This window comes from Megalops cyprinoides, chromosome 25 (genome assembly GCF_013368585.1).
Source record: "Megalops cyprinoides isolate fMegCyp1 chromosome 25, fMegCyp1.pri, whole genome shotgun sequence".
Taxonomy (NCBI): domain Eukaryota; kingdom Metazoa; phylum Chordata; class Actinopteri; order Elopiformes; family Megalopidae; genus Megalops; species Megalops cyprinoides.
This window is the reverse complement of record NC_050607.1, coordinates 177220-203759: the sequence shown is the minus strand read 5'-3', so window position 1 is coordinate 203759 and position 26540 is coordinate 177220. Positions and strand designations below refer to the sequence as shown.

The window sequence follows — 26540 nt, the reverse complement described above, 5'->3', positions numbered from 1 at the left end:
ACAAATCCTGGACACTTCTGCTGCCATTATTCAGGCTTTTCTTTGGAATGTAATGCTGAACACATGAGCCATCATTTTACAAAACATAGACATCTGTACAATGTAAACAGCCCAAGTACACTTCAGCCCCAGTTGCGATCTCTGGCTTATTTACAAAGCCTGAGTTGTACGGGTAGCTTTGTCCCAGCAACATGAAGCTCTACTCTGTTGCATACAGGACAGTCTCATTAACAGACTGTTTCACCTGAAAGAGACTGATGCTCCTCTACAACAAGCTGAAAAAAAGGCAAAAGGAACCAACCCTAATATCTACAGGTCACTCAAAGGCTGGCCATTGGGCAACCCTTGTGAGAACTGCCACAAATGACAACAAAGAGCTTTAGTTGGACATTGACCAAGAGTCTCAGCAGAGAGCAGTGAGGAAGCCTGGTAGACACACACAGAAGGCAAATATGAAGCATTTGATTAATAACTGCTCAGTATTTCTTGGCAGGCTCTTTTCAATGACTCCACACATTCACTCCTGCTGTTTGAGGAACAGATGCAAGTGAAGCCATCTGAGTATTTGTCAAGGTTAAGAAATGCAGCAAAACTGTGCTGTTTGCTTGGACACTCTGTTTAAATGAGCTTTAACCCTTGCACATGCAGAATCAGTGAACCACAAATGATGGTATTAAAAACTAAAAGTATTTAAAAGAATTTTCTTCCTTACGGGACAGAATACAGAACCACACTGAGAACTCAAAAACTCAGTGGTAAGAGCACCACTCTGAACAGATTCTGCTCAGCAGATAACCATGTGAGTTGTACACAGCATATATAAAGCTGTTTAAAGCAAGTGATCTCCTGTGCACAGCACCTTGTCTCTGGCAGCAGCGCAGCGGCTGGCACCAAGCTGGCACCAAACTGGCACCAAACTGCTCTTTACGGCACGCCTGCCGCCCCTGGCCAGGCTGTACTATTGGGTGAAAATGAAAAACAAAACTCAAACACTAAACACCAAAAGAGGACTGTGAAGCGCCTCTGGCTAGACCGGGTGAGGAAGTGTTTAGCTGCATTTCCCACAATAAAAGCACAGCTTCCAAAGAAAACTTTCAGGGCATTGTGTGGGGCTCAGCACCCAGCCTGCTGCATCTCAGTCTCTCCTGGATGCGGGACAGGAACCGCTGCTCGGTCCCTTCCTTCCAGACTTTCCCACACGGCAGAACAAAGTGGCTGTGCACCAACAGAGCTATGGAGGTGTGCCGTCTGCAGCTACACAGCACTCCCTGCCACACGGAGCAGGAGCGGGAGTGGGAGCAGCAGGAGGGAAATATTCAGCAGCTTGGTCACTGCATTTCCCTCACAGGGGAGAGGACTGCTCCTCTTTCACAGTAACGTGTGTTTCTGCACGGAGGCTGGGATTTCTTTTTTATTATTTTCTTTTTTTATATGATTTTCATGTTAACAGTCAGGGGATTGCAATCACTGCAAGCACACTTAATGGGCCATAAAGCAAACTCTGAAGGCATTTGATCTGGTGCTGTAAACGCCAGAGAGCCACTCTGCTCAGGGGTCATTTTGCTTCCTTCATGTGCATGCATTTCCTGGTGTGCTGACCTTTCACACGGTGCCTGTGGTAATCTCCACTCTGAGGTGCAGAGGTGTGCTAAGCGGTACCACAGAGATAAAGGCCTCCTCTGCAATGCAGGCTCATGCAGAGCTGTAACTGGTCACATGGTGCATGTTCATTTTGTGAGCATCAGTCTGTGGCCTTTTCCATAAAAGCAGTGAGTAGCAGTGTGAGGGGTGTGAGCCTCCACTTCACGTTTGCTAATTGCTCTGCTCTAACTGCCTCCTGTGGAAGATGTCTGGGCCTGACGGAGAGCCAGGCTCCTGTGAATGGCAGCAAGGGTACAGTAATTACCTCCACACATGGCCAGTTGTCCTCCTGAGAGACTTCCCTCAGGAGGAAGTCTGGAAGAGGGATGAGCCAAACACTGGCGGGCAGAGGGGTGTCAGCCGGGCCTGCAGGCGACACCTAGTAACCACACACTCCCATAGTAACCACACACTCCCATAGTAACTACACACTCCCACACAACACAGCTGTCTCCACAGGCCTGTCTGATCTAGGAATACAAGCACACGTAAACATGTAAATGAACCTTATGCTCTTCTTCCTCATTTTAGGAACCACAGAGTGACCTTTTGGTCCCTTTTCCATTGCCCATAGTCTGCCATCACTACGTGATCCCAGTGGACCCACTAAAAAAATACTTTTCCTCCTGGTCACACAGGTAAACAACTAGCAACTAGAACAACTAGCTAGCCAGCTAAAGCAGGGAAACCTGTTCACTTACAAAGTGATGAGATAAATGCTGGTTTTAGGACTTGGATAGAATGTAATAAATGTTTTTTGTTTTTTTTTTTACTTTTTTCTGTGGTTTGAAAAATGACATGTGATGAAGTGTGTTTTGACTATCCTTTGAAGAACCCTGGGAGCTCCATCTGACTCACCTGGTGGAAACAATTCAACCCAAAAACCATCCAAACAAAGTGGGAGACAAAAGGCTGCCATGTCACGCATGTGAGAGGGAGGCAGATACTGTTGCAGAAAGATTATCTTATCGCAAGCAAAAGAGGAATTTGCTTGACTGTTCAGCTAATGGATTATACTTAACCGTAACACACACTGGACAGCAGATAATATCGCTGTGTTGTCATATCTCCAGGAGATCCCACCAAAACAAAAGGAAAGAGAGCAGCATTTGCTCACCTTATCCTCCAGTCTGATCAGTCTGGCTCCAACGGTGTAGTACTCTTTGTCCACACCTTTCTCTGGAGGGGGAACAAAGCGCAGCCATTATGAGCCACATGTTCAACCTGCACATGCAGTCAAGGGCTTGCTGCAGTGCCTGAGGGTCAGCATTAGTATATGAAATGTGGGCAAAATTTTGCAAATGTATTCAAATCTGGTCAATTGTGAGAAGGCAGACTATCTTTCACATACCAGATTAGCAGGTGATGGCTGTCTGATGCAGAGTCTGCAGCCTCTGGCTGCAGATAGGGTTGGTTTTAAGGTGCTCTCACTTTCACAATATCGCACAGTTAAGCCCACGAAAAGTTTAGTGAATTACTGACCTCATAACAAACTCAGGTTACTCTTTATAACCAGGGAAGGGTTTCTGTGGATCTCAGACAGATAAGAACACAGTTATCAGTGAAGCTGTTCTGAGTGATTCAGTGTAGTGATTCAGTGTAGTGATTCAGAGCTCAAAGGCCTTTGGGAGGTATGGGAAGTGTAAATGAAGTAATCATCTCCACAGCTGATGAGTTGTGTTCTCTCACCCGGCAGAAACATCCCTGGTTTTCCCAGCGTGTGGTCCAGCCTGTGAGGGAGAGGGGGAAAGGGAGAGCGTCAGAGGGATATTTCAGCTCACACAGCTCTGCGACACCCCCTTAATGCTCACTTCCATTCCCCTGAGCTCTGAGCTCTTCATTTAACACTGATCTGAGGACTTTTTTAAGTGTGCTTCCACCTGAAGCACACTTATATTTCCCATGACTTCTTAATGACATTTTGCTGATAAACATGATTTTTCATTTGTTGCAACATAAACATTCCTGTGAACACGGGCTGCCCTGAAGATGTATATGTGTTTGAGACACAACATTTCTGAGCCTATTTCTAGTGTCTACACAGATGCTCTTCACACCAAATAGCAATTACCAATGACTTTCAATAGTGGAATGGATTTATCAGAGAGCACACAAGTCAACTTGTCAGCAGTATCAGAACACACTTACAGACATTGCTGGACTTGATAGTAAATGACATTAACCTTGTGAGAGAAATGGGTGCATTTTGCTTGCTGTAAAGGAAGAATGAGAATACACTTGGAACAGTGGGATGTTTGACCTGGACTTTCCAGGATGACAGCAGCATTTTGAAAGACTGCTGAAGACAGGACCGTCCCGTGTGTTTGCGGTCAGTTCTTTGCTGCAGCGTGCCTGCTCGAGCAGAAGCATGCAGCTTAAGCTGTATCTTGCGTCACTTCATTTGAGCCCCTTAAACAAACCAGTAATGCAGAGTTTCAATTCTCTGATCAGCTGAGTGACTCCATCATCAATGGGGCCAACAACCAAACAGCTAAATAAACGTAATTGACGCACTTACTCTGACTGTTCAATGGGCAGATACTAACAGAAACATGTTGATTAGGCATAGGGTTACTCTGATGTTGATTAAAAGCTGGACAGAGGGGAGAGGCAGGGGACAGAGCACTGCTGATAATGATCAATCAGCCAGACTACTTTAATCACTGAGGCCACAGCTAGGCCTGGAAGCAGGAAGCCTGTGTGGCCGCAGACATGGCCATCAGCAGCGGGAGAGGCTTCCTTCATTAACGCAGCCTGTCACCCTCAGACAGCAGCCTGCTGCAGCTCCGAGCTGCTATCAGACAAACCAGAGACTGCAGACCGTCACACAATGAGCTGCTTGCTAATAATGTCCATTGCAGGGGCACCTAACAGGCTCTTTATTTCTACAGATCTGAGTGGTGATTGGGTCCAATGGGTGCGTGGGTTCAAGCGTAAGAATGTGAAAAGGCACAAGCTCACACCTTCTCTGCAGTTCTTTAATCCGTACCATCATGTTGAGGTGTCCCTGGGAGTACTGCTCGATCACGTCCCGCACGTCATATGGCTTCCTGGCTTGCTGTGGAGCAGAAAGGGTGGAGATGAGAGGCAGGAGAGAGCGACACCCTGCAACAGGCACACTGGCTGCAGTAGGACCTGACCCTTAACGCAGTGTGATTCATATGGTAATAAATGTTACAGACAGTAGGAGAAGTGAAGGAGCAGCCCTGTGTGAGAGTGAGTAGAGCCAGTGATGCAGTACCATGTGTGAGCATCCTCGCCTCCCCACTCTCACCGCTGTCTGTCTCTAACAGTCCAATAGCAACAGCAACCTGCACTATGATGAGCTGACGCATACCGGGGACTGTGAGTACAGTGTGAGAAATGCTACATATGTGCACTCCAGTGTCTCAGTGTCTCCAGTGTCCTTCAGCTCCCACCACAGAGCCCTGGGAAGCAAAACCACACTGGAAAAAGCAAGATTCTGAATATCTGAAGGCAGAACAGACACGTCACACACACAGAGATGAGACGAGTCAGACACACAGAGATGAGACGAGTCAGACACACAGAGATGAGATGAGACGAGTCAGACACACAGAGATGAGACGAGTCAGACACACAGACTGAGATGAGATGAGTCAGACACACAGATGAGACGAGTCAGACACACAGAGATGAGACGAGTCAGACACACAGACTGAAATGAGACGAGTCAGACACACAGACTGAGATGAGATGAGTCAGACACACAGAGATGAGACGAGTCAGACACACAGAGATGAGACGAGTCAGACACACAGACTGAAATGAGATGAGTCAGGCACACATATGGCACTCAGAGGCTGCCTCCATCTTTAGGATCACCTGCTCAACCCATTCACTCTTTTACCTGAAATTTCCGTCTGGCCACAAAGTACTGCATTCTTCGGATGACTTTGACTGCCGACCTGTAAGCGTGTGACAACCTGCAGGGAAGAAGGAACAGCGCGCTGAACTGAGGGGTCCCCCAGCTGCACTCACACCCCCACAAACTGCTCTGTCCCCAGGTCTGCAGCTACTCCACATGGACCATTATCTGCCCCACACTGCTTCCTAAACACATGTGGAAGGGTAAGAGACTGCTCTGAGGTCTCAGGGGAACACACAGGCAAAGCAAACCAAGTGTTGCTATAAACGAAAGCTCAGGGTCATTTCGCTTTCTTTGTGGCTGAGCTTTTTGCACGGCACTGAGATGCCTCCAAACTGAGCTCTCCCTCGTGGATTTCTGCTGTTTTTGTGGTCCCGCCTGAAACCTGAGGCTCTGCTCTCTATAACTCTTTCCATCTTTCCACAGACACCCAGCCCCTTTCTGCTTTCACTTTTCTGCACTGTACACTCGAGAAACACAGCACTATGGGGCCTGACCAATCGCACACATCTACACTGCCTGAGCTCAGTGTCCACAAAGCAAACCACCAGCAGAACAACACACCAGCTGCCAATGCCTGCACTAAACAATTAAGACTTATGTTGAGCACATTGCCATGTCTTATTCACAACCCATTCTGCCATGAATGATATTTAGTCTGGTTATAGGGACCAAAACCTCTGGCTCTGTCAGGAGGCTCAGGCTGGGACTCAGGCGCACACAGGAAGGCACGACGAACAAGGCGAGTTTATTGTATCCAAAACGGAATCCAAAAAATGAGGTCAGAAGAGGCAAAGTCAAAAACCAGGGAAAACACGGCAAACAACAACCAGAAAACAGACACAAAAATCGAGGTCGAGAGGAACACGCTGGGTCACAAAAACAGGCAGGCAAAACAGAATAAAGAACGGCTGGTAGCAAAACAGGAGGACTGAGACGAACTAGCAAAGAACACGCAACAAACAGGGAATATATAGGGCGAGTCAGATGAGGGGATGAGATGCAGGTGTGCAGGCAGGCCGGTGATCAGGCACAGGTGGGCGGAGACAGGGCAGAGAGCAGGGCAGGGCTGCAACACAGGGGAAAACAGTAAACATGAGCACATGGACAGAGAAAACAAAGCCGGCTAAGAAGCCGCCGTACTGACAGGCTCTCAGCTGCAGGCGTCGGTCTCTGATTTGACTGGTCACCCCAGCCTGCGGTTCACTGTAGGTAACCGCACCTGCAAACAAAGCTCTGCAGCCTGATAAAGCACAATAATATAAACACCTCCAGGCCCAGAAATCCATTTCATCAGTCTGCTAATATGCAATTACATTGCAATTACACACTGATTACCTACAGATGAGACAGGAAATGAAAAATGAGACAGAGGGGAAGAAAACAGCACTGGTGCATGTTGCCCTGTGGCATTTGTCTGGGAATCTGACCTGAATCCAGGAGCCGGGGGTCTAGGGCCTGAATCCAGAAGCTGTGGGCACAGGGCCTCCACAGACAGGAAGCTGTGGGCACAGGGCCTTCACAGACAGGAAGCTGTGGGCACAGGGCCTCCACAGACAGGAAGCTGTGGGCACAGGGCCTCCACAGACAGGAAGCTGTGGGCACAGGGCCTTCACAGACAGGAAGCTGTGGGCACAGGGCCTCCACAGACAGGAAGCTGTGGGCACAGGGCCTCCACAGACAGGAAGCTGTGGGCACAGGGCCTTCACAGACAGGAAGCTGTGGGCACAGGGCCTTCACAGACAGGAAGCTGTGGGCACAGGGCCTTCACAGACAGGAAGCTGTGGGCACAGGGCCTCCACAGACAGGAAGCTGTGGGCACAGGGCCTTCACAGACAGGAAGCTGTGGGTAGGGAAGCAGGTTCAGTCTTGGCTTAGTGGCCTTGCAGTTGCGCCAGAGCTCCACTGTGAACAAACATACTGTAAGGCGGCATGAAAATATAACCCTCCTTATCATACACGGGGATGTAAGGCAAAGTATTAGATGGACCCCAATGTTCTGGGATGATGATTTAAATACAGATCTTAAGCCCAGATCAACGCCAGGAAATGACCCCTTTTGAACTCACATTCACACCTTCACACAAAGGTTCTTTGATGGGGAGGGTCTTATGGGGTATAAAGAGAGGTCATGATTTCTATGCTCTTGGTATTTGATCTGCCTTGTGATACCCAGCATATGCCTACACTGTGTGTACTACTTTTGTTTTGCAATAAAACATTGTTTTACAAGCACCATATTTTTGTCTTGCAAACTGGAATTCTTACAGGGATTTTCTGTGCAATGAGATTGAGCTGAATTTAAGAGAGCACAGCTGAGGAGGGAGGATCTCTTCTACTCTGCTGCTTACTGATCACTCCAAGGAAATTCAAAGACTGTATATATGATTTTTATTTCAAGAAACCAGAATTGCATGGATAGTTTTATGTGATTTTAAACATGTGATCTGTAGGTATATCTCTAATTGAAGATACTGGCAGCCCAAACTCCAAATTTCTCTGGTTACATCGCTCAGAGTTTGACAACATTTCTTCACACATTTGTGTGGTAATCTGAGCAAAACATGCAGTAATATACTAGAAAACCTCTGTTGGGACTCTGTACAGCTGAAATACATGGAGGTGCCAGAACCAACATCACAGGTGAAAAGTTGGGGAGAGGAAGAAATCCTAAATATAAATGATATCTGGCAAAGCCACAGGGTCACAGAGCATTTACGCTTTGTGGAGTGCCAAGCGTGACTGTGTGAAAGCAGATAAAGCTCTTGTGGTTGAAGTATGCCCCAGAGAAAAAGAATTGCTACACTCTAATCTGCCCCCTTTGTATAGCATCGGCAGACAGAGTTGTTTTGACTGCAGCGCAAACTTGGTTTCCGAGAACAGCGAATTCCCGAACGCTGCTCTTTGTGGAGTCAAGAAGCCACTGCAAAGTATTAATTAGAAGCCAGAAGAAGAGAAAGACTGAACTGACTGTTTCCACAGGAGCCATGAAGACATTCTGATCAAAGCATTCCTCAAACATGTCCTTCCTGTTTCTACAGTATATGAGGAAATGTATGTGAACAATACAAATCCCAGAACAACCAGAGTAGCCTGTTTGTATTGTTGTGGATATGTGTCACAATTCACAGAGAAAACGTTTATTCAGCTACAAGCAGTTGAGCTGCGCTGTGAAACAGCTAGGGTTCCTGCAATTCACAAACGCTTGTGTCCGGCCTTTGAACAGATATCTTTAAGATAAGCTATAGCTGACAGCCTGTTCTGTGGGCAGGTCACCAAGCCCCACCGCGGAGCTGGGACCGAGCCCCACCGCGGAGCTGGGACCGAGCCCGCCGCGGAGCTGGGACCGAGCCCGCCGCGGAGCTGGGACCGAGCCCCACCGCGGAGCTGGGACCGAGCCCCACCGCGGAGCTGGGACCGAGCCCCACCGCGGAGCTGGGACCGAGCCCCGCTCTCTGGTCAGCAGCAGGAGTTTCACGATGGAAGACTCCTTTGGAGTCAGCAGAGCTTTAATCTGGCAGGACTTTATTATTGTTTTTGTCCTGCAGCATATGATCAGGGCTGAAAAGACATGCTGTTGGCTCATATGAATGCCAGGCTTATGGCAGCATTATTCCCCCGGTCAGGGTGGACATTGTGTACAGTTTGGGGGATTAGAAACCCCCGGCCTTTTGAAATCAGGGACAAATTCCGCCACAGGCTCCCATTGGAAAGCTCGGCTTTGTCAGGTTTTCTGGTTCTGGTTTCAGGAAGTACTTTGTTTCAGTTCAGAGAGTTCTGCATTGTCAATGGCAACGCTGCTACCCGGTTCTGATGAGGAATGGGGTGCACTGTAATCACTGCTCACATCACGCTGCAGCACTGACATTCTGGACCTTAATTAAAGTCTGGACAAAGCAGCAAAGCCTCCAGAACAGCATTCACAACAATACAGCCCCTGGCACACCTCCATGCCGTGATTTAGAGACAGCCTCGGGATCTTGAAAGTGACAGAAAGAAAGATAAGCAAAAATTTTCCTCTCCTGCTGTCGCCTGGAGAAGAGACTTGCTCATTACCTAAGAGACAGATTAATTTATTAGCGAACGCCATCTGAACACAGCAGGTAAATACAGTTGCAACCCCAGGGCAGTTCAGTGTGTACCTTTCTCTCCGACACGTTTTCCAGCTCAGGGGAGGAGAAAATGGAGGCGGGGGAGGGGAATTATGGCCATCACCATGGTGATTCAGGCTTGAGCAGGAAATGACAAAACAAAAGTTCATCAGGCATGTTTAACAGTTCCACTGCCACTGGCATGAGAGGACAGTGCCCAGGTTAGGGGGACGGCACGAGAGGAGAATGCCCAGGTTAGGGGGACGGCACGAGAGGAGAATGCCCAGGTTAGGGGGACGGCACGAGAGGAGAATGCCCAGGTTAAGAGGACGGCACGAGAGAAGAATGCCCAGGTTAGGGGGACGGCACGAGAGGACAGTGCCCAGGTTAGGGGGACGGCACGAGAGGAGAATGCCCAGGTTAAGAGGACGGCACGAGAGAAGAATGCCCAGGTTAGGGGGACGGCACGAGAGGACAGTGCCCAGGTTAGGGGGACGGCACGAGAGGACAGTGCCCAGGTTAGGGGGACGGCACGAGAGGACAGTGCCCAGGTTAGGGGGACGGCACGAGAGGAGAATGCCCAGGTTAGGGGGACGGCACGAGAGGAGAATGCCCAGGTTAGGGGGACGGCACGAGAGGAGAATGCCCAGGTTAAGAGGACGGCACGAGAGAAGAATGCCCAGGTTAGGGACTACACCATGTCCTTCTGATTAGACAGAGCGCAGCTTCTGTGGCCTCAGAATGAAGATTTGCTGACAGTTGTTGCCGCACTGTGTGTTTGTAATTAAATGTATGGCTATGTCTACTTTTTACCCTCTGATACATTTGTTTTCATGTCATGGGACACAGCCTTGATCCCAAGATGTTTGAAGCGACAGTCAGCTTATTTCAAACAACTGAATAAATGGATCAAAGCAAGACTTTAATAGCCACACAACAAAGAGAAGGATGTTGTATCATGCTCTTTCGCCTCAGAGATGAGTCTCAGAGATGAGTAAGAGAGACAGAGCTCAGCACATCTGTGCCACATGACTCCTATTCCCACTACTGAAACACACACACACCCAGCATAGAAAGACACACACACACGCACCCAGCAAGAGCACACACACACACACCCAGCAGAGAAAAACACACACACACACACCCAGCAGAGAAAAACACACACACACACACACAGCACAGAAAAACACACACACACACGCACACACACATGCACACACACGCACCCAGCACGCGCACGCACACACACACACACACCCAGCACAGAGAGACACACACACACACACACACACCCCAATACACACACACACGCACACACACACCCAGCACACACGCACACACACACATATACACGCACACACACACACCCAGCACACACACACATGCACGCACACACACACATGCACGCACACACACATGCACACACACGCACACGCACACACCCAGCACACACACACAGACACGCACACACACACATGCACGCACACACACATGCACACACACGCACACGCACACACCGAGCACACACACACACAGACATGTGGTGAATGTTCAACCCCAATGAATACACATATTTCAACACTTGCACACAAACTGACTAATTTAATGGATGTAAACTGAACAGTATCACTGCCACCAAGAGGAACAATGGCAGCAATACTTCACATCTGCATTGGAAAGTGCTGGAAAGTGCTGGAAAATTTATGTAGCAGTGTCCATGGAAGGCTGCAGGCCGCATCCCTCATGGTTTCCTCTGCGGCTCCATGCTGCAGAGAGGGAGAGGTCCCGGCTGCCACCCTTAATTACTGTTCTCCTTCTTTAGCTGCTTAGCAAAAGCACCAAAATGCATTTTTACATATGATTCAGTCTCTCAGCTGTTTACTGAAGCCACCCAGGTTAAGCCCTGTCCCCCAGCAGCAATGCCATCCTGCCACTCCCTCGTCTAAGAGACACACAGCCAAGCCGGTTCCTGCTCTTTTAAACTACATTTCAGGACCCTTCATTAATGAGCCCAGCAGGAGACACGCTACAGATCAACAACGCAAATATATCACACATGCAGCGTGGCTGCGTACATAAATAAGCATGAGAAATGTCCAGCAGTAGTGCGTATCCTTTGGCTGTCACATGCTGTGTATACACATGAAAGCAGATCATTTAAATACTGCTGAACACAATTTTGCTTAGCGATATTTGTATATTGCTGGAAGCACATGGCCTTCCGTACATCATATATACTGAAGACTTGAAGAGAAGGGGTGGGGTGAGGCACAGCCTAGCTGGGCTCCAGCTCAAGCTCCCTCTGCACGCTAATGAATATCAATTAGGAAATCCCAGTGATCAATCACCAGAGGCTGCCTAATGGAGAAGGAGAACAAAGACACACGCAAATACCAAACTTCCATTTCTGAGGGAAGAGGAAACGCCCAAGCATAAACACCAATTTACATCAGCTTTCTGCACACATCAGAGACCGGCCCACACGTGGAGAGCAGCTCACACCATGGAGGAACCATGCTCCATGCTCTCCTGAGACAGACACACACACACGCGCACACACGCAGACACACACACACAGACACACACACACACAGACATACACACACACACACGCACACACACACACACAGACATACACACACACACACACACACGCAGACACACACACACACAGACATACACATACACACACACACGCACACACACGCAGACACACGCACACACACACACAGACACACACACGCAGACATACACACACACACACACACACATGCACACACACGCAGACACACACACACACAGACATACACACACACACACACACACGCAGACACACACACACACAGACATACACACACACACACACACGCACACACACGCAGACACACACACACACAGACATACACACACACACACACACACAGACATACACACACACACACACACACGCACACACATGCAGACACACACACACACAGACATACACACACACACACACATACACGCACACACACGCAGACACACACACACACAGACATACACACACACACACACACACACACGCAGACACACACACACACAGACATACACACACACACACACACGCAGACACACACACACACACAGACATACACACACACACACACACACACGCAGACACACACACACACGCAGACACACACACACACACAGACATACACACACACACACATATGCACACACACGCAGACACACACACACACAGACATACACACACACACACACGCAGACACGCACACACCTTGACGCACACGCACAGCGGGGACGCGGTTACTCTGTCCTGCTGGCTGAGAGATGTGAGAGGTACAGAGTTTCCCTGCAGCATGCTGAAACGCTGGGGACAGGCGGGGTGCTGAAGCCAGCTCTATAATTCATGGCCTAATAGGATTTTGTGCTGTTTAGCAGGATTAGGCATGTTAGAGAAAGAATCTATTTATTGCTGCCAGTCAGGGGGTCACAGAGAAAAGCACGCAGGACCGTTGTTTTTCTAAGCGATTTATGGGATTACTCTACAGTGCAGGTCTCCGTTATGCAGCCATATTAGGATTAAATTGGTGGCTCCTTAATGCCGTATGATAATCCGAGCACATGAGCCCAGCGTGGGCCTTAGGGGTGGGGGGGGGGGGGGGGGGGGGGGGGCGTCGCAGGAACAATTAAGAACACCTTCCTTTGAGGGGCTGGGGTGCGCTCTAACCATGTTCAGCCTGGCTTAGCGCAGGGAGAGATGCTGACCTCGTGGAGCCGTGGAGCTGGGGACTGCCTTTCAGAGGCAGGGATTAGAAAACCATTCTTCTTCATTCTTTTATTCCTGTCTTTTTGCAAATGGGGGGTTTCACCCACATAAAACACTCCACTTTTAATTAGTGCTTTCTTTTCTGCTGATCTTTTGTTGGCGTTAAGCATGGTTTCCCCTGCTCAGGAGAAACCTGAACACTCTCATAAAGCACAGCTGACAGCTTGCTGCATCCATAACTGTAAAATAAGACACCTGACACTGGAAGTGTGTGCCTGGCTCTCAAAGCCACGCTTAAGAAATGACAGAAGTGCAAACACACTGTCTCTGTTCTTTTTTCTCTGAGAGACACATCCTGGCCTTTTGTGGAACAGCTCACAGCTTTTAGGGTGTCTGACAGGCTGGTGATGAAAAGGAAAAGAGCTTGGACTTCCCCTCTTTCTGAAGTCACCTGAGTCCTGAGGCCTGTGCTGGCGTGTAGTCAACCTGACAACCCATCAGCCAATTACACAGCAGCACACCTTTTACAGCAGGTAATCAGAGGAAGCAGCACTTATCCCAACAGTAGAGGCAGGGTAGAGGCAGGGTAAAGGTGGTGTAAAGGCAGTGTAAAGGCAGAGTAGAGGCAGTGTAAAGGCAGTGTAAAGGCAGGGTAAAGGCAGTGTAAAGGCAGTGTAAAGGCAGGGTAAAGGCAGGGTAGAGGCAGGGTAAAGGCAGTGTAAAGGCAGGGTAGAGGCAGGGTAGAGGTGGTGTAGAGGCAGGGAAAAGGGAGTGTAAAGGTGCGGTAAAGGCGGGGTAAATGTAGTATAAAGGCAGGGTAAAGGCAGGGTAGAGGCAGTGTAAAGGCAGTGTAGAGGCAGGGTAAAGGCAGGGTAGAGGCAGTGTAAAGGCAGTGTAAAGGCAGGGTAGAGGCAGGGTAAAGGCAGGGTGAAGGCAGGGTAAAGGCAGGGTAAAGGCAGTGTAAATGTAGTGTAAAGGCAGGGTAAAGGCAGTGTAAAGGCAGTGTAAAGGCAGGGTAAAGGCAGGGTAGAGGCAGGGAAAAGGGAGTGTAAAGGTGCGGTAAAGGCGGGGTAAATGTAGTATAAAGGCAGGGTAAAGGCAGGGTAAAGGCAGGGTAAAGGCAGGGTAGAGGCAGTGTAAAGGCAGTGTAAAGGCAGTGTAGAGGCAGGGTAAAGGCAGGGTAGAGGCAGTGTAAAGGCAGTGTAAAGGCAGGGTAGAGGCAGGGTAAAGGCAGGGTAGAGGCAGTGTAAAGGCAGTGTAAAGGCAGGGTAGAGGCAGGGTAAAGGCAGGGTAAAGGCAGGATGAAGGCAGGGTAAAGGCAGGGTAAAGGCAGTGTAAATGTAGTGTAAAGGCAGGGTAAATGTAGTATAAAGGCAGGGTAAATGTAGTATAAAGGCAGGGTAGAGACAGTGCTACAGCAGTGGCCAGGACCCTGTCCTGCTCCCCTGTCTCTCTGAGGAAGTGTGGGGAGGAGCATCCCGCTGCCTGCAGGTGCTGAAGGCTGTGGGAGTCATTACCCTGCGCATGGAAAACCAGTGCCAAGATGGTACCTAACAACCTAAATTATGTAAGAATGATAGGAAAACAAAAACACTCAATCACAAACGAGCACACAGTTGCAAGCAAAACAGCAGTCTCACTGTGCTCAGCCAGCGTAGAGCATCCTTAACCATGTGCAGTCAGAATGTGAGGGCCATGACCATCACGCCAAAGTAAACTCAAAGACTCCCTACGACAGGTCACTGCTTACAGTATCTATCATTCTGGCCTCATCTGAATGTGTGAAAGTCTGAACTGAAATCTGTGGTCTCTTTGTAAGGCTGTGTACGGCTGCGCATGGCTGTGTACGGCTGCGCATGGCTGTGTACGGCTGCGCATGGCTGTGTACGGCTGCGCATGGCTGTGTACGGCTGCGCATGGCTGTGTACGGCTGCGCATGGCGTCTGCGCATGGCTGTGTACGGCTGCGCATGGCTGTGTACGGCTGCGCATGGCTGTGTACGGCTGCGCATGGCTGTGTACGGCTGCGCATGGCGTCTGCGCATGGCTGTGTACGGCTGCGCATGGCGTCTGCGCATGGCTGTGTACGGCTGCGCATGGCTGTGTACGGCTGCGCATGGCGTCTGTGCATGGCTGTGTACGTCTGCGCATGGCTGTGTACGGCTGCGCATGGCTGTGTACGGCTGCGCATGGCTGTGTACGTCTGCGCATGGCTGTGTACGCCTGCGCATGGCTGTGTACGTCTGCGCATGGCTGTGTACGGCTGCGCATGGCTGTGTACGGCTGCGCATGGCTGTGTACGGCTGCGCATGGCTGTGTACGCCTGCGCATGGCTGTGTACGTCTGCGCATGGCTGTGTACGCCTGCGCATGTATCCAGGAGAATCTAATGAAAACCCAAAGGAATCTGGACAGACAAGCCACAGGAGTGCTATTCTCTGGCACAGTTGCGTGTGCTTTCAAAAGGATATTGATTCCTCTTTACCACGCTAATGAAGGAGGATTATGTTTCAGGTAAGGAATATATCAGACCACAGACCACATCTCACTTCATTCTGAGTGCTCATTATAATTGCAAAGAAAATTAATTTGTACAGGCAGGCTGTTAAACAATGCTATCATTCAGGAAGGAGGCTTACACACACACAGCAGGAATGCCATTATGGAGGCCCTGTAGCTGCTGCTGAGAGAAACACAGCCCACTGTCCAGGGCTCCTCAGGCTCCTGGAGCTGCTGCTGAGAGAAACACAGCCCACTGTCCAGGGCTCCTCAGGCTCCTGGAGCTGCTGCTGAGAGAAACACAGCCCACTGTCCAGGGCTCCTCAGGCTCCTGGAGCTGCTGCTGAGAGAAACACAGCCCACTGTCCAGGGCTCCTCAGGCTCCTGGAGCTGCCATCAGAGAGAAACACAGCCCACTGTCCAGGGCTCCTCAGGCTCCTGGAGCTGGTGGAGTAATAATGCTCTCACACCCTAACCGTCAGACAACTGTATGGAGCAATCTGCTCTGTGAAGCACAGGAGAGAGAGAGAAAAACAGAGAGAAAGGGAGAGAGAGAGAGGGAGAGAGGAAGAGAGAGAGAGAGAGGGAGAAAGAGAGTGGGAGGGAGAGAGAGAGAGAGAGAGGGAGAGAGTGGGATAGAGGGACAGAGAGAGGGGGGACAAACAGAGAGATAGAGAGAGAGAGAGAGAGATGGAGAGAAAGAGAGAGAGAGAGAGGGAGAGAGAGAGAGAGAGAGAGGGAGGGAGAGGGAGAGAGAGAGAGTGGAGAAGCAGAGGGAGAGAGAGAGAGAGAGATAGAGAGAGAGACAGAGAGAGATAGAGAAAGAGACAGAGAGAGATAGAGAGAGAGACAGAGAGAGGGAAGGAGCGGAGTGACAGGAGGAGGAAAAGGGAGTGGAGATTTATAGATTTCTTGCATCAGACTGCAAGTCCTGGCAGAAAGCCTCCTTAAATATCACCCCCTGTCTAAGGCATACGATGAACACGTAGCGTGTAGTGAGGCACAGGCTGCTCCGCGCTCGCTCCAGCACTTCCTGCTGCACGATCGCAGGATGAGGTCAGAGGATCTCCCAAACGTGACATCACATGACCACACGCCAGCCACATGTCTCACTCCCCCGAGCCAATCACAGGGCACCGGGGGTGGATACTTTTCCTTTGACCTTTGCCAGTCAGATGTTACTGCGTGCTGTTTTTGGGGGATCAGATGACCCTGCTCGGAGGGTTCACGGCCTTGTGAGGAAAGAAAGATGATATGAATGTTTTCAATGCCAAACCATTTGGGAAAATAACCTCGGAGGATTCTGGATGACCTGGGAGGGGGGAGGATGGGTATTCTCAGTATATTATTGGAAGGCCTCTCATGAACTGTGACCTCACTGCGATAAGGCAGTCTTACGTTTTTTCAGAAGTGTAAATCTTTAGCGAGGAGAAGCCTAAAGGACTGCATGTACTGATTGAAAAGTGAGATTATTCCGCCTCACCTGCATCTATATGCATGATAATGCATGTGGGAGCACATTTGATGAGCCATTTTCCATCTGCACTGCACAGAAATCTCCCGCCACTGGTGTGACATGCACAGTTAAAGAGCAGACAGGCGTATGACAGTGGAGAAGACCTGGCCCAAATATGGCTTTGCCATGGAAAACAGCCCACCGGACTCATTACCAGAGCGGGAATATTGGCCCAATTCTGCTTTTCCCAAAAGCATCTCAAACCTGGACTAGCCTCAGATTCCCTTTCCAGAGAGATAATGTCATTTCACAAACACTGCAAACACAAATACCCAATTATGAAGAGAGATCCTGAGCTCACTGGTAGCTGTCTGCCTCTCCAACTCCCAACCTAAAGAAAAAAAGCTGCTGTTTAATATTAACATTACTATCATTACTATTCTATACTATAATACCCTACTATATTACTATATTTGTTATGTATTGTTATGTTCAAAGAAAAAAAACTTCACAGTAGCTTAGCATTTTAACTTTGTATCTTACTGACCTCTTGTAACACCTTACAATGTCTACCCTTAGCATAGTGATGCACTTATTTGTAAGTTGCTCTGGGTAAGAGCGTCAGCGAAATGATGTAATGTAATGTATAAACTGCAGTGTCTTTGACCTTTTATAAACCATTTCTTTTTGATCAGTTTCATCTCTTGCTGACGCCTGCTGAAGTGAACTGCCCTTTTCTGAAAGACTGTGGCATCACTCTGACGCTGCACCCTTCTCACGACTCCTGGAGGGAGGGAGTCACGCTGCAAAATGAAGGGCAACTGCGGTAAATTATGAGAGAAAAATCTGTGCAAGGGAGAGGAATCAGCGCTGAAGGAGTGGGGTTGCAGTGAGAGACTGAGGATTCAGCACAACCCAACACTGCGCACCAAATGGGTACAAAGAGCAGGAGATGTGCAAATGGTTAAAAATGGCCAAAGCCCTCACACCACAGCAAATTGGATTCCTTTGAAAATATACATTAATATCATGATTCCCAGCTTTATTATGGCCTTACAGTCAATAATGAATTCTGTGTGCTGCCGCAGACACGGAATCTCTTCCTCAGGAGAGATCCTGCCGCAGACACGGAATCTGTTCCTCCGGAGAGATCCTGCCGCAGACACAGAAGCTCTTCCTCAGGAGAGATCCTGCCGCAGACACGGAATCTGTTCCTCCGGAGAGATCCTGCCGCAGACACAGAAGCTCTTCCTCAGGAGAGATCCTGCCGCAGACACGGAATCTGTTCCTCAGGAGAGATCCTGCCGCAGACACGGAATCTGTTCCTCAGGAGAGATCCTGCCGCAGACACGGAAGCTCTTCCTCAGGAGAGATCCTGCCGCAGACACGGAATCTGTTCCTCCGGAGAGATCCTGCCGCAGACACGGAATCTCTTCCTCAGGAGAGATCCTGCCGCAGACACGGAATCTGTTCCTCCGGAGAGATCCTGCCGCAGACAGAGAATCTGTTCCTCAGGAGAGATCCTGCCGCAGACACGGAATCTGTTCCTCAGGAGAGATCCTGCCGCAGACACGGAAGCTCTTCCTCAGGAGAGATCCTGCCGCAGACACGGAATCTGTTCCTCCGGAGAGATCCTGCCGCAGACACGGAATCTCTTCCTCAGGAGAGATCCTGCCGCAGACACGGAATCTGTTCCTCCGGAGAGATCCTGCCGCAGACAGAGAATCTGTTCCTCAGGAGAGATCTTGCCGCAGAGACGGAATCTCTTCCTCAGGAGAGATCCTGCCGCAGACACAGAACAGGCCCTGCTGGACGGCAGAGGTGTTTCTGCAGACCTCTGCGCACGCTCGCTGGTCACGCCGTGCTGTGTGACACACATCTCTGCGCCAGACGCGTTGCCTCAGGCCCGGTGTGTAAGATAAGAGGAGGAGTGTGTTGTTTTTGGCTGCTGTTACACACCGGCTCAGATGACGGAGGTGTTGGGCACACAGCAGCCCTCTGCCCTCACCGCCTGTGGAGTGTCACGCACCAGTCTCACCCTGGAACTGAGGACGCCTGCAGCTGCCAGATAACTGCTACTCTGGCTGATCTGGGGCCAGCAGGAGCGGCGGTGTGTGTAGAATTATCGCGAGTGATCATAGATCACTGAAGTTTCCCTGTGATGATCTCAGCTCAGTCTGTTTACCTGGGGCAGTGAAAAGCATTTCAACTTCGACCTCAGATTCAATTTTCATGTCTGGATAGATGCAATAAAGTCTGCTTTATGACTGTGGCGTGCCAGAAAACCTGCTCTGTATGACTGCAGCTCAGTGCAAATCCCTACAGCTTAACCTGGCCAGCAGATCAATACGCCAGTTACTGCAAACTACTAACACTGAAGCCCTCAGGGGGGGTCCGGGAACATTGGAAAATACTGAAAAAAAAATGCAAAGAGAGACAGATTGTTTCTGTCTTCTCCTACCATGACAACAGATGAAGCTCCTTTAATAATGAATCCTTCAGTTTTTGGGGCTCAAGTCATTGTTTATCCAATTGGGAGAGCAGACATGTTTAAGTTTTGTTAAAAGAATATCAGAAGAGGAATAAAAAATGAGCAGAGTATGAGGACAGAGACAAGCTGAGGCATGGGGACGGGACAGCCGCTCTCTCCTCTGACAGCTTTATACATCCACTGGGGAAAGCAGCATGACTGGCACCTCCCTCCCACTCCAGCCAGGAGACAGAGAGAGGGAGGGGGAGGAGGAAGAGACAGAGAGAGGGAGGGGGAGGAGGAAGAGACAGAGAGAGGGAGAGACAGGGGAAACTGCTAGGAGGAAGAAAGAATATGAGAGTCAGCGTGATTAAAGCATGTCTCCTCCCTGCAGACGCATGCACAGACTGCAGCAGGCTGGCGCCTGCGAGACGCGCTCACACAGCAGCACGTTAACATCAACCTTAATAATCATCAAATATCACCATTGCTTTCAACAAGCGCACGCTATCCTGGGGTTCTAACACCCCCTGTGCCACACCCCCTCTTTATTCTTCCTTTACCTCTGTCTGCGTTGCACAAACTGCTTCAGTGGAGACACACAATCATATAAGCCTCTTATCTGTGAAGTGACTCTCATTAAATGTGAATCTGTTGGGAGTTACATTTTGTTAATGTTAGTTATGCCTTTAATAGTTCAGACATGTTTTAAACGCACAGCAGTGCTTGCTGTACATGCGCGTGTCGCTGCAGCTTTCAGCTCCTGATGATGAAAGGCATCTGTCTTTCACACTGACAGGCCTGGCCAAACTGCCTCCACATGCCTTGCATCTTACAGTATTGCTGCATTTTCTGAGGCTTTCAAAATCAAGCCTTTGACCGCCATTAATGACGCAGCACTAGCAAATGTCAGGCCATGTGTAGCAGCAGCATTTCAACTGGTCGGATTAGTACTAGGGTAATGATCAGTTACAGGGGAGAGGATGAAGCCCTTATTTCTGACTCAGTGCCCAGAAACCCATAACTGCAATGTACAATTAAAACTGTCCGCAGCTCAGAGCAGAGGGAGAGTCCCACACTGATACACTGCCACAGCAGGCCAAGCTGTCAGTCACAAGTGAGCGTAATGCACACCGGCCCACAGGCGCTCTGATCCCGCAGCAGCACAGCACAGTATGCAGGCAGCACAGACACGCTTTTGGCTTGTCCTCTGTCCTGAGCCGTGTTATGATCAGTCAGGACTGCTGTTATTGTGCAGTGTTATATATCTGCAGGCATGCAGCTTCATTCGAGGGTGGCTGGGATCCCTGCCGCTTTTCATCTTATGCCATTTGTAACCTTGACTTGTGGATTCAGATTCCTGGACTCACCAGAACAATTGGAGTGCACCGTGCAAGAATAATAAACATTATATGAAGAGCAGTGTCTCTACCATCAAGCCCTCATCCAAACCCTCTCAGAGAGCAGATCCCACAGTGGCAGCTTAACAGCGCACTAACAGATGCTAAAACTCCATCACCCGTATCTGTAAACGCAGTGACACCGAAACTAGGCAGCGGATGTATAAATCAGCATTCATGGAGAGTGACTGCAGATGCAGTTATACCTCACAAAGCAATGCTAAAACTGCCTTTGAGCTTACTTTTTTCAGCAGGTGTGTTCATTTAAGCTCTAACACTGTCAAATATTGTCCTGCAACAGGAGGTTTCGCACTCCATTACTATCCTGTCTGGAGAAGAAATCTCCCCACTTTTTCAATTAGCAAACATTAACATATAAAGTGTGTCCCTATGGCTGAATGAGGAGGTGCTGGTAACTCCTCACTGTCATCATTTCCTGGAGAGAAAAAAACACTGGACATGACGTAGAGACAGAAGGACTGCACCTGACCAGTCTCCCCACCACATCCTGCTCATCAGCACATGCTTAATGGCATCACCGGAGGAGGAGGGAGCGCTGTGTTTATGCGGAACACCTGATGCAGGCACTGCCTCCTGCATCATGGCAACAATCAAGGTTAAAGGAGCAATGATACAGGGGTGCGGAGCCAGCCGGGCTTTAAACACAGGGAAACACTTCCATCTGGCTTCTGTCTGCGTTTTTTTAAAACCATTCCAGTAAATGATTAGACACGTTTACTTCATTTCCTTGAAACGTGCCAGGTATCACCAGGCTTCCAGCCTCACCATTTGGATTTATTGGTTAATAAATGGACCTAAATTAAACAATAAACAACTGAAGCAAACTATACTTGTTTAACAAAGAAACAGTAATGCAATGCTCTTTGTTTCCCCTGAGGCATACGAGCAAAAAATAAAACACTTAAGGTGTGAAAATGATGTCTTTTCCTTCATTTTCCTCGAAGGGAATAATGAGCTTCAGACTTGTGTCATATCTTTGACTTTGTGCAAACAGACACTGCTTTGCAGGCTAGCTTTCTTTGTTTGGTGTTAGCTACGTACAGGGAGAGAACCGTGTGTAAATCTCCACTGCCAAACACAGTAAAAATGAACAATCTGGATCTGTAAAGGAGTTTCAAAACAGGATTCTAAATTCCATAATTTTTCTTTAAGGGGGTCTTGGGAATGATCTGAACTTAAATCTTAAAGCATAGCTCAGGCCACAGTGTATTTAAAGAAGGACTATTTTCCAGCTACGAGGAAAGAGAGAGAGGCATTTACAGAGTCATTGTGTATAATCATGCCTGTCTTGCTCCGTCTTTCTAGTGCTACTTGGAGAGGGAAGTGGCTTCAAAGGCAGGGAAATCGGTTTCCTGAAAACAAGGCAGGCCCCCCTCTGAAACCCCCCCCCCCACCCCCCACCTCGCCCCCCCTCCACAGCACCTGACCAGCCACAGGATGCAGGAGGGTCATCCTGTTTTGACGCTCAGACAAAGAAAACAAGGGTCAGGCCCTGAATGGCAGGGGCGGGGGGCAGGTACAGCACCAGCTCTCTGGGGTGAGACGCTCATGGTGGGGGGGGAGGGGGGGGGGGAGGAATGGAAATATTTAGGCTGCCTGGTACAGAATGAAAATTACACAGTGTGAATACCTGTGCCCGTGCCCAGGTGACCACCTGTCTGTGTGGCCAATGTAAACAGGGTAATCAGCCCGTGGAGAGAAGAGGAGATGAGCTACTGTTAAACCTTTTATTGTCCGCCCTTTGCACCGCTCGGAGGGGATATAGGAGCAGGCGATTACACTGGGCCGAGGGACACCCGGCTTCCTGACTGCTATTCCACATGGAAAAGCACTACAATACCAAATCTGCTTTGCAATAAAGCGCCACTGGATATGAAGGGAAAGAATCTGTGAACCTGCACTGCTCAGCTCCATCACACACACAGGAGTTACACCTCAATCACTGTACATACACTCTGCGCTCTTTAAAGGGTGTTGTGAGTTTTCAAGCCAAGAATAAAGATACTTGTTGCATCATTACTGTGAAAGCCTCATGGTTTGGGAGGGGCTTTTCTCCATTTCCCAGGCCGCTGGTGACGTGGCTGATAGTGTAACACCCCTGTGCTCTGTTACTAACACACTAACTGAGGTGCTCTTCTGACCCCAGGACACACAGACACCGGCTGGCTGGATCATCACAGCCGCTAACAAAGCAGAAAAAGTTGAAGCTAGCAGACGATCAGCAATGCCTCTTAGAGAGGACCAAAAGCTGCTTTTGTAGCAGAACACTGTTTTAGGTTGGCAACACCGCCCCCTACTGATCGCCCGCGAGGCAAGCCCAGCGGCAGCTGGCAGGCTGAGGTACTGCCACAGCGAAGCCTCATAGCGCACACCTCCCCCGGCTGAGCTGGGACTCAGAGGGAGGCACAGAGCACACAGAGCCCAGCCCGACGCACACTGCATGGAAAAGGGCGTCTGCAGTGTGCGTCGTTAAACGCAGCTGTGTCATTGTGGCTGAGGAGGAGAGCACAGCACAAGGTCACAGTGCTGTCTGACAGGTATCATACGAGGGAAAAGAAAAGACCTCGATATGAGCATCACTTCATTCCTAAACCACAGCAGTCAGTTCAAACACACATGCTCCCTGCAACAAAAAGCCAAAAGAATGAACACAAAAACTAGCAGAGCCTCTTCCACCTTTCCTTTGCAGGAGGAATTCAGAAATGGACTTTAGAGAGAAGAATAATGATAAGATGGGAGGAGAAATATAAGGTAGTGGATTGTGTTTATTTTTTTCCTGGATTGGGAGGAATGTGAGTGCGGGTGAAGGCAGTGCTGACACTGTGCAGACCCCCCTCCCTGGACCTGGCCCAGTTGGCAGGGCTCTCACTCCGCCAGCAGGATGAATGGCTGGCCGGAGTGCAGGGTCTCATTCACGTGAAAGCTTTAATGTAGCTGGAGAGAGATGCCACTGTCCGCAAAACTCCAGAGATTTACAGCCCCCAGATGTTCCCCGAGCTCCCACCCACTCCCCCCCACCCCCCGCCTGCCCGCCAATACTGCCCCTCCTCTGCATACCGCTCAAGATAGAGTAATGCCGCACCATTACCGGCCGCGGCCCCTCCGTAACTCTGACAGAGTAACGCTGTTACCGGCCGCAAGCTCTCCGTAACTCTGACTGCGAGTAACGCAGATTTAATCTCATAACTGCTGGCTTTAATGTCTAAATTCAAGACATATGTGTTCAGTTCCACTTCTAAATAATACACATAGCAAGATCTGAGTGGTTCAGAAGGTAAGGCTCAGACCAGAGAGTTTATGGGAACTGTATTCAAGTAGTAAACGTGGAAGGTTTGGTGCACTCTGCCAGTGTTTTGTTCGATATTGTTTCTTTCTCTAATGATGGCATTCAAACCAACAGCACTGGCCCTTCATTCAACAATCAGCCATACCCAGATTCTTCATTCCTGCTGAAACTAGCAGCTACCACTCAACTGCCTGCTGAAATATTCATTCATTTAGGGTTTGTCTTCAAAAGATGAATATTAAATATCAATATAAAAGGTTGAATCTTGGCCTTGACAATAAGATTCCTCCAGGGCATTAAGTTCAGATATCAAAGTAAGGAAGTGGTTTGTGAAGAGTTCTTCTACTTCCATTTTCAAAGTGTTGTGAACTCAGGACCCTTTTCAGACAATAAAAAGAGTGAAATATATATAACCACCAGCTTCAGTGTTTCAGTCAAACAGGTTGAATTATTTCTTCATAAAATGCCACTAACGCCAAGGACCTTCTTAGACAACAAAGGCAAAAAAGACTTCTCTGGTCCCTGACACGATACGTAATTATCCAAATTATTATTACAGACAAGATGTGAAGGAACCATCAGCCAACACAAAAAGGCTCTTTGTAGGAAGATACAGCCTGGAGACATACAAAGCAGACATGTCAAAGCTTCTGATGAGGAAAACGAGTATCTTATTTAAATATCTAAATGGTAACTGATACTATTTAAAAGCATAATAAATGCGCATCCCTCTGTCACTGGAAACACACACAGCTCCTGTGTCTGTGAGGGATTTGCTTAAAGCAGCAGCCCCTGAGGAGGCACTGGGAGTGGAGCTGGATACCCCCCACCACACAGCCAGATTACTGTCAAACAACATGGGTGCGTGCGGGGCTTCGGGGCGAGCGTGTGAGGTCTCGGGATGAGCGTGTGGGTTTCGGGGAGAGCGTGTGAGGTCTCGGGATGAGCATGCGGGGCTTCGGGGCGAGCGTGTGAGGTTTGGGATGAGCGTGTGGGTTTCGGGGCGAGCGTGTGAGGTCTCGGGATGAGCGTGTGGGTTTCGGGGCGAGCGTGTGAGGTCTCGGGATGAGCGTGTGGGTTTCGGGGCGAGCGTGTGAGGTCTCGGGATGAGCGTGTGGGTTTCGGGGCGAGCGTGTGAGGTCTCGGGATGAGCGTGCGGGGCTTCGGGGCGAGCGTGTGAGGTTTGGGATGAGCGTGTGGGTTTCGGGGCGAGCGTGTGAGGTCTCGGGATGAGCGTGTGGGTTTCGGGGCGAGCGTGTGAGGTCTCGGGATGAGCGTGTGGGTTTCGGGGCGAGCGTGTGAGGTCTCGGGATGAGCGCGTGGGTTTCGGGGCGAGCGTGTGAGGTCTCGGGATGAGCGCGTGGGTTTCGGGGCGAGCGTGTGAGGTTTGGGATGAGCGTGTGGGTTTCGGGGCGAGCGTGTGAGGTCTCGGGATGAGCGCGTGGGTTTCGGGGCGAGCGTGTGAGGTTTGGGATGAGCGTGTGGGTTTCGGGGCGAGCGTGTGAGGTCTCGGGATGAGCGTGTGGGTTTCGGGGCGAGCGTGTGAGGTTTGGGATGAGCATGCAGGGTTTCGGGGCGAACGTGTGTATGGTGTGTGTGCGTGCGGTGTGTATGGTGTGTGTGTATCATGTGTGTATGGTGTGTGTGCGTGCGGTGTGTATGGTGTGTGTATGGTGTGTGTGTATGGTGTGTGTGTGTATGGTGTGTGTGTGGTGTGTGTATGGTGTGTGTGTATCATGTGTGTATGGTGTGTGTGTGCGGTGTGTGTGTGTGGTGTGTGTGTGCGGTGTGTGCATGGTGTGTGTATGGTGTGTGTGTGGTGTGTGTGTATCACGTGTGTGTGGTGTGTGCATGGTGTGTGTGAGTGGTGTGTGCATGGTGTGTGTATGGTGTGTGTGTGGTGTGTGTGTATTGTGTGTGTATGGTGTGTGTGTGTGGTGTGTGTGTATCGTGTGTGTGGTGTGTGTGTATGGTGTGTGTATGGTGTGTGTGTGGTGTGTGTGTATGGTGTGTG

General features: G+C 49.6%; 1 protein-coding gene across 1 annotated transcript in view; it reads right to left on the bottom strand.

The window, feature by feature from the left end:
* LOC118771625 (potassium voltage-gated channel subfamily KQT member 1-like) overlaps positions 1-26540 on the bottom strand; it is a 134692-nt gene that overhangs the window by 38180 nt on the left and 69972 nt on the right. Inside the window, exons 17-20 of the mRNA XM_036519612.1 lie at positions 5513-5588; positions 4605-4699; positions 3331-3371; positions 2759-2820 (exon numbers count right to left, since the gene is read on the bottom strand). Of these exons, the coding sequence (XP_036375505.1) occupies positions 2759-2820; positions 3331-3371; positions 4605-4699; positions 5513-5588 (274 nt within the window). The remainder of the gene's footprint in view (positions 1-2758; positions 2821-3330; positions 3372-4604; positions 4700-5512; positions 5589-26540) is intronic.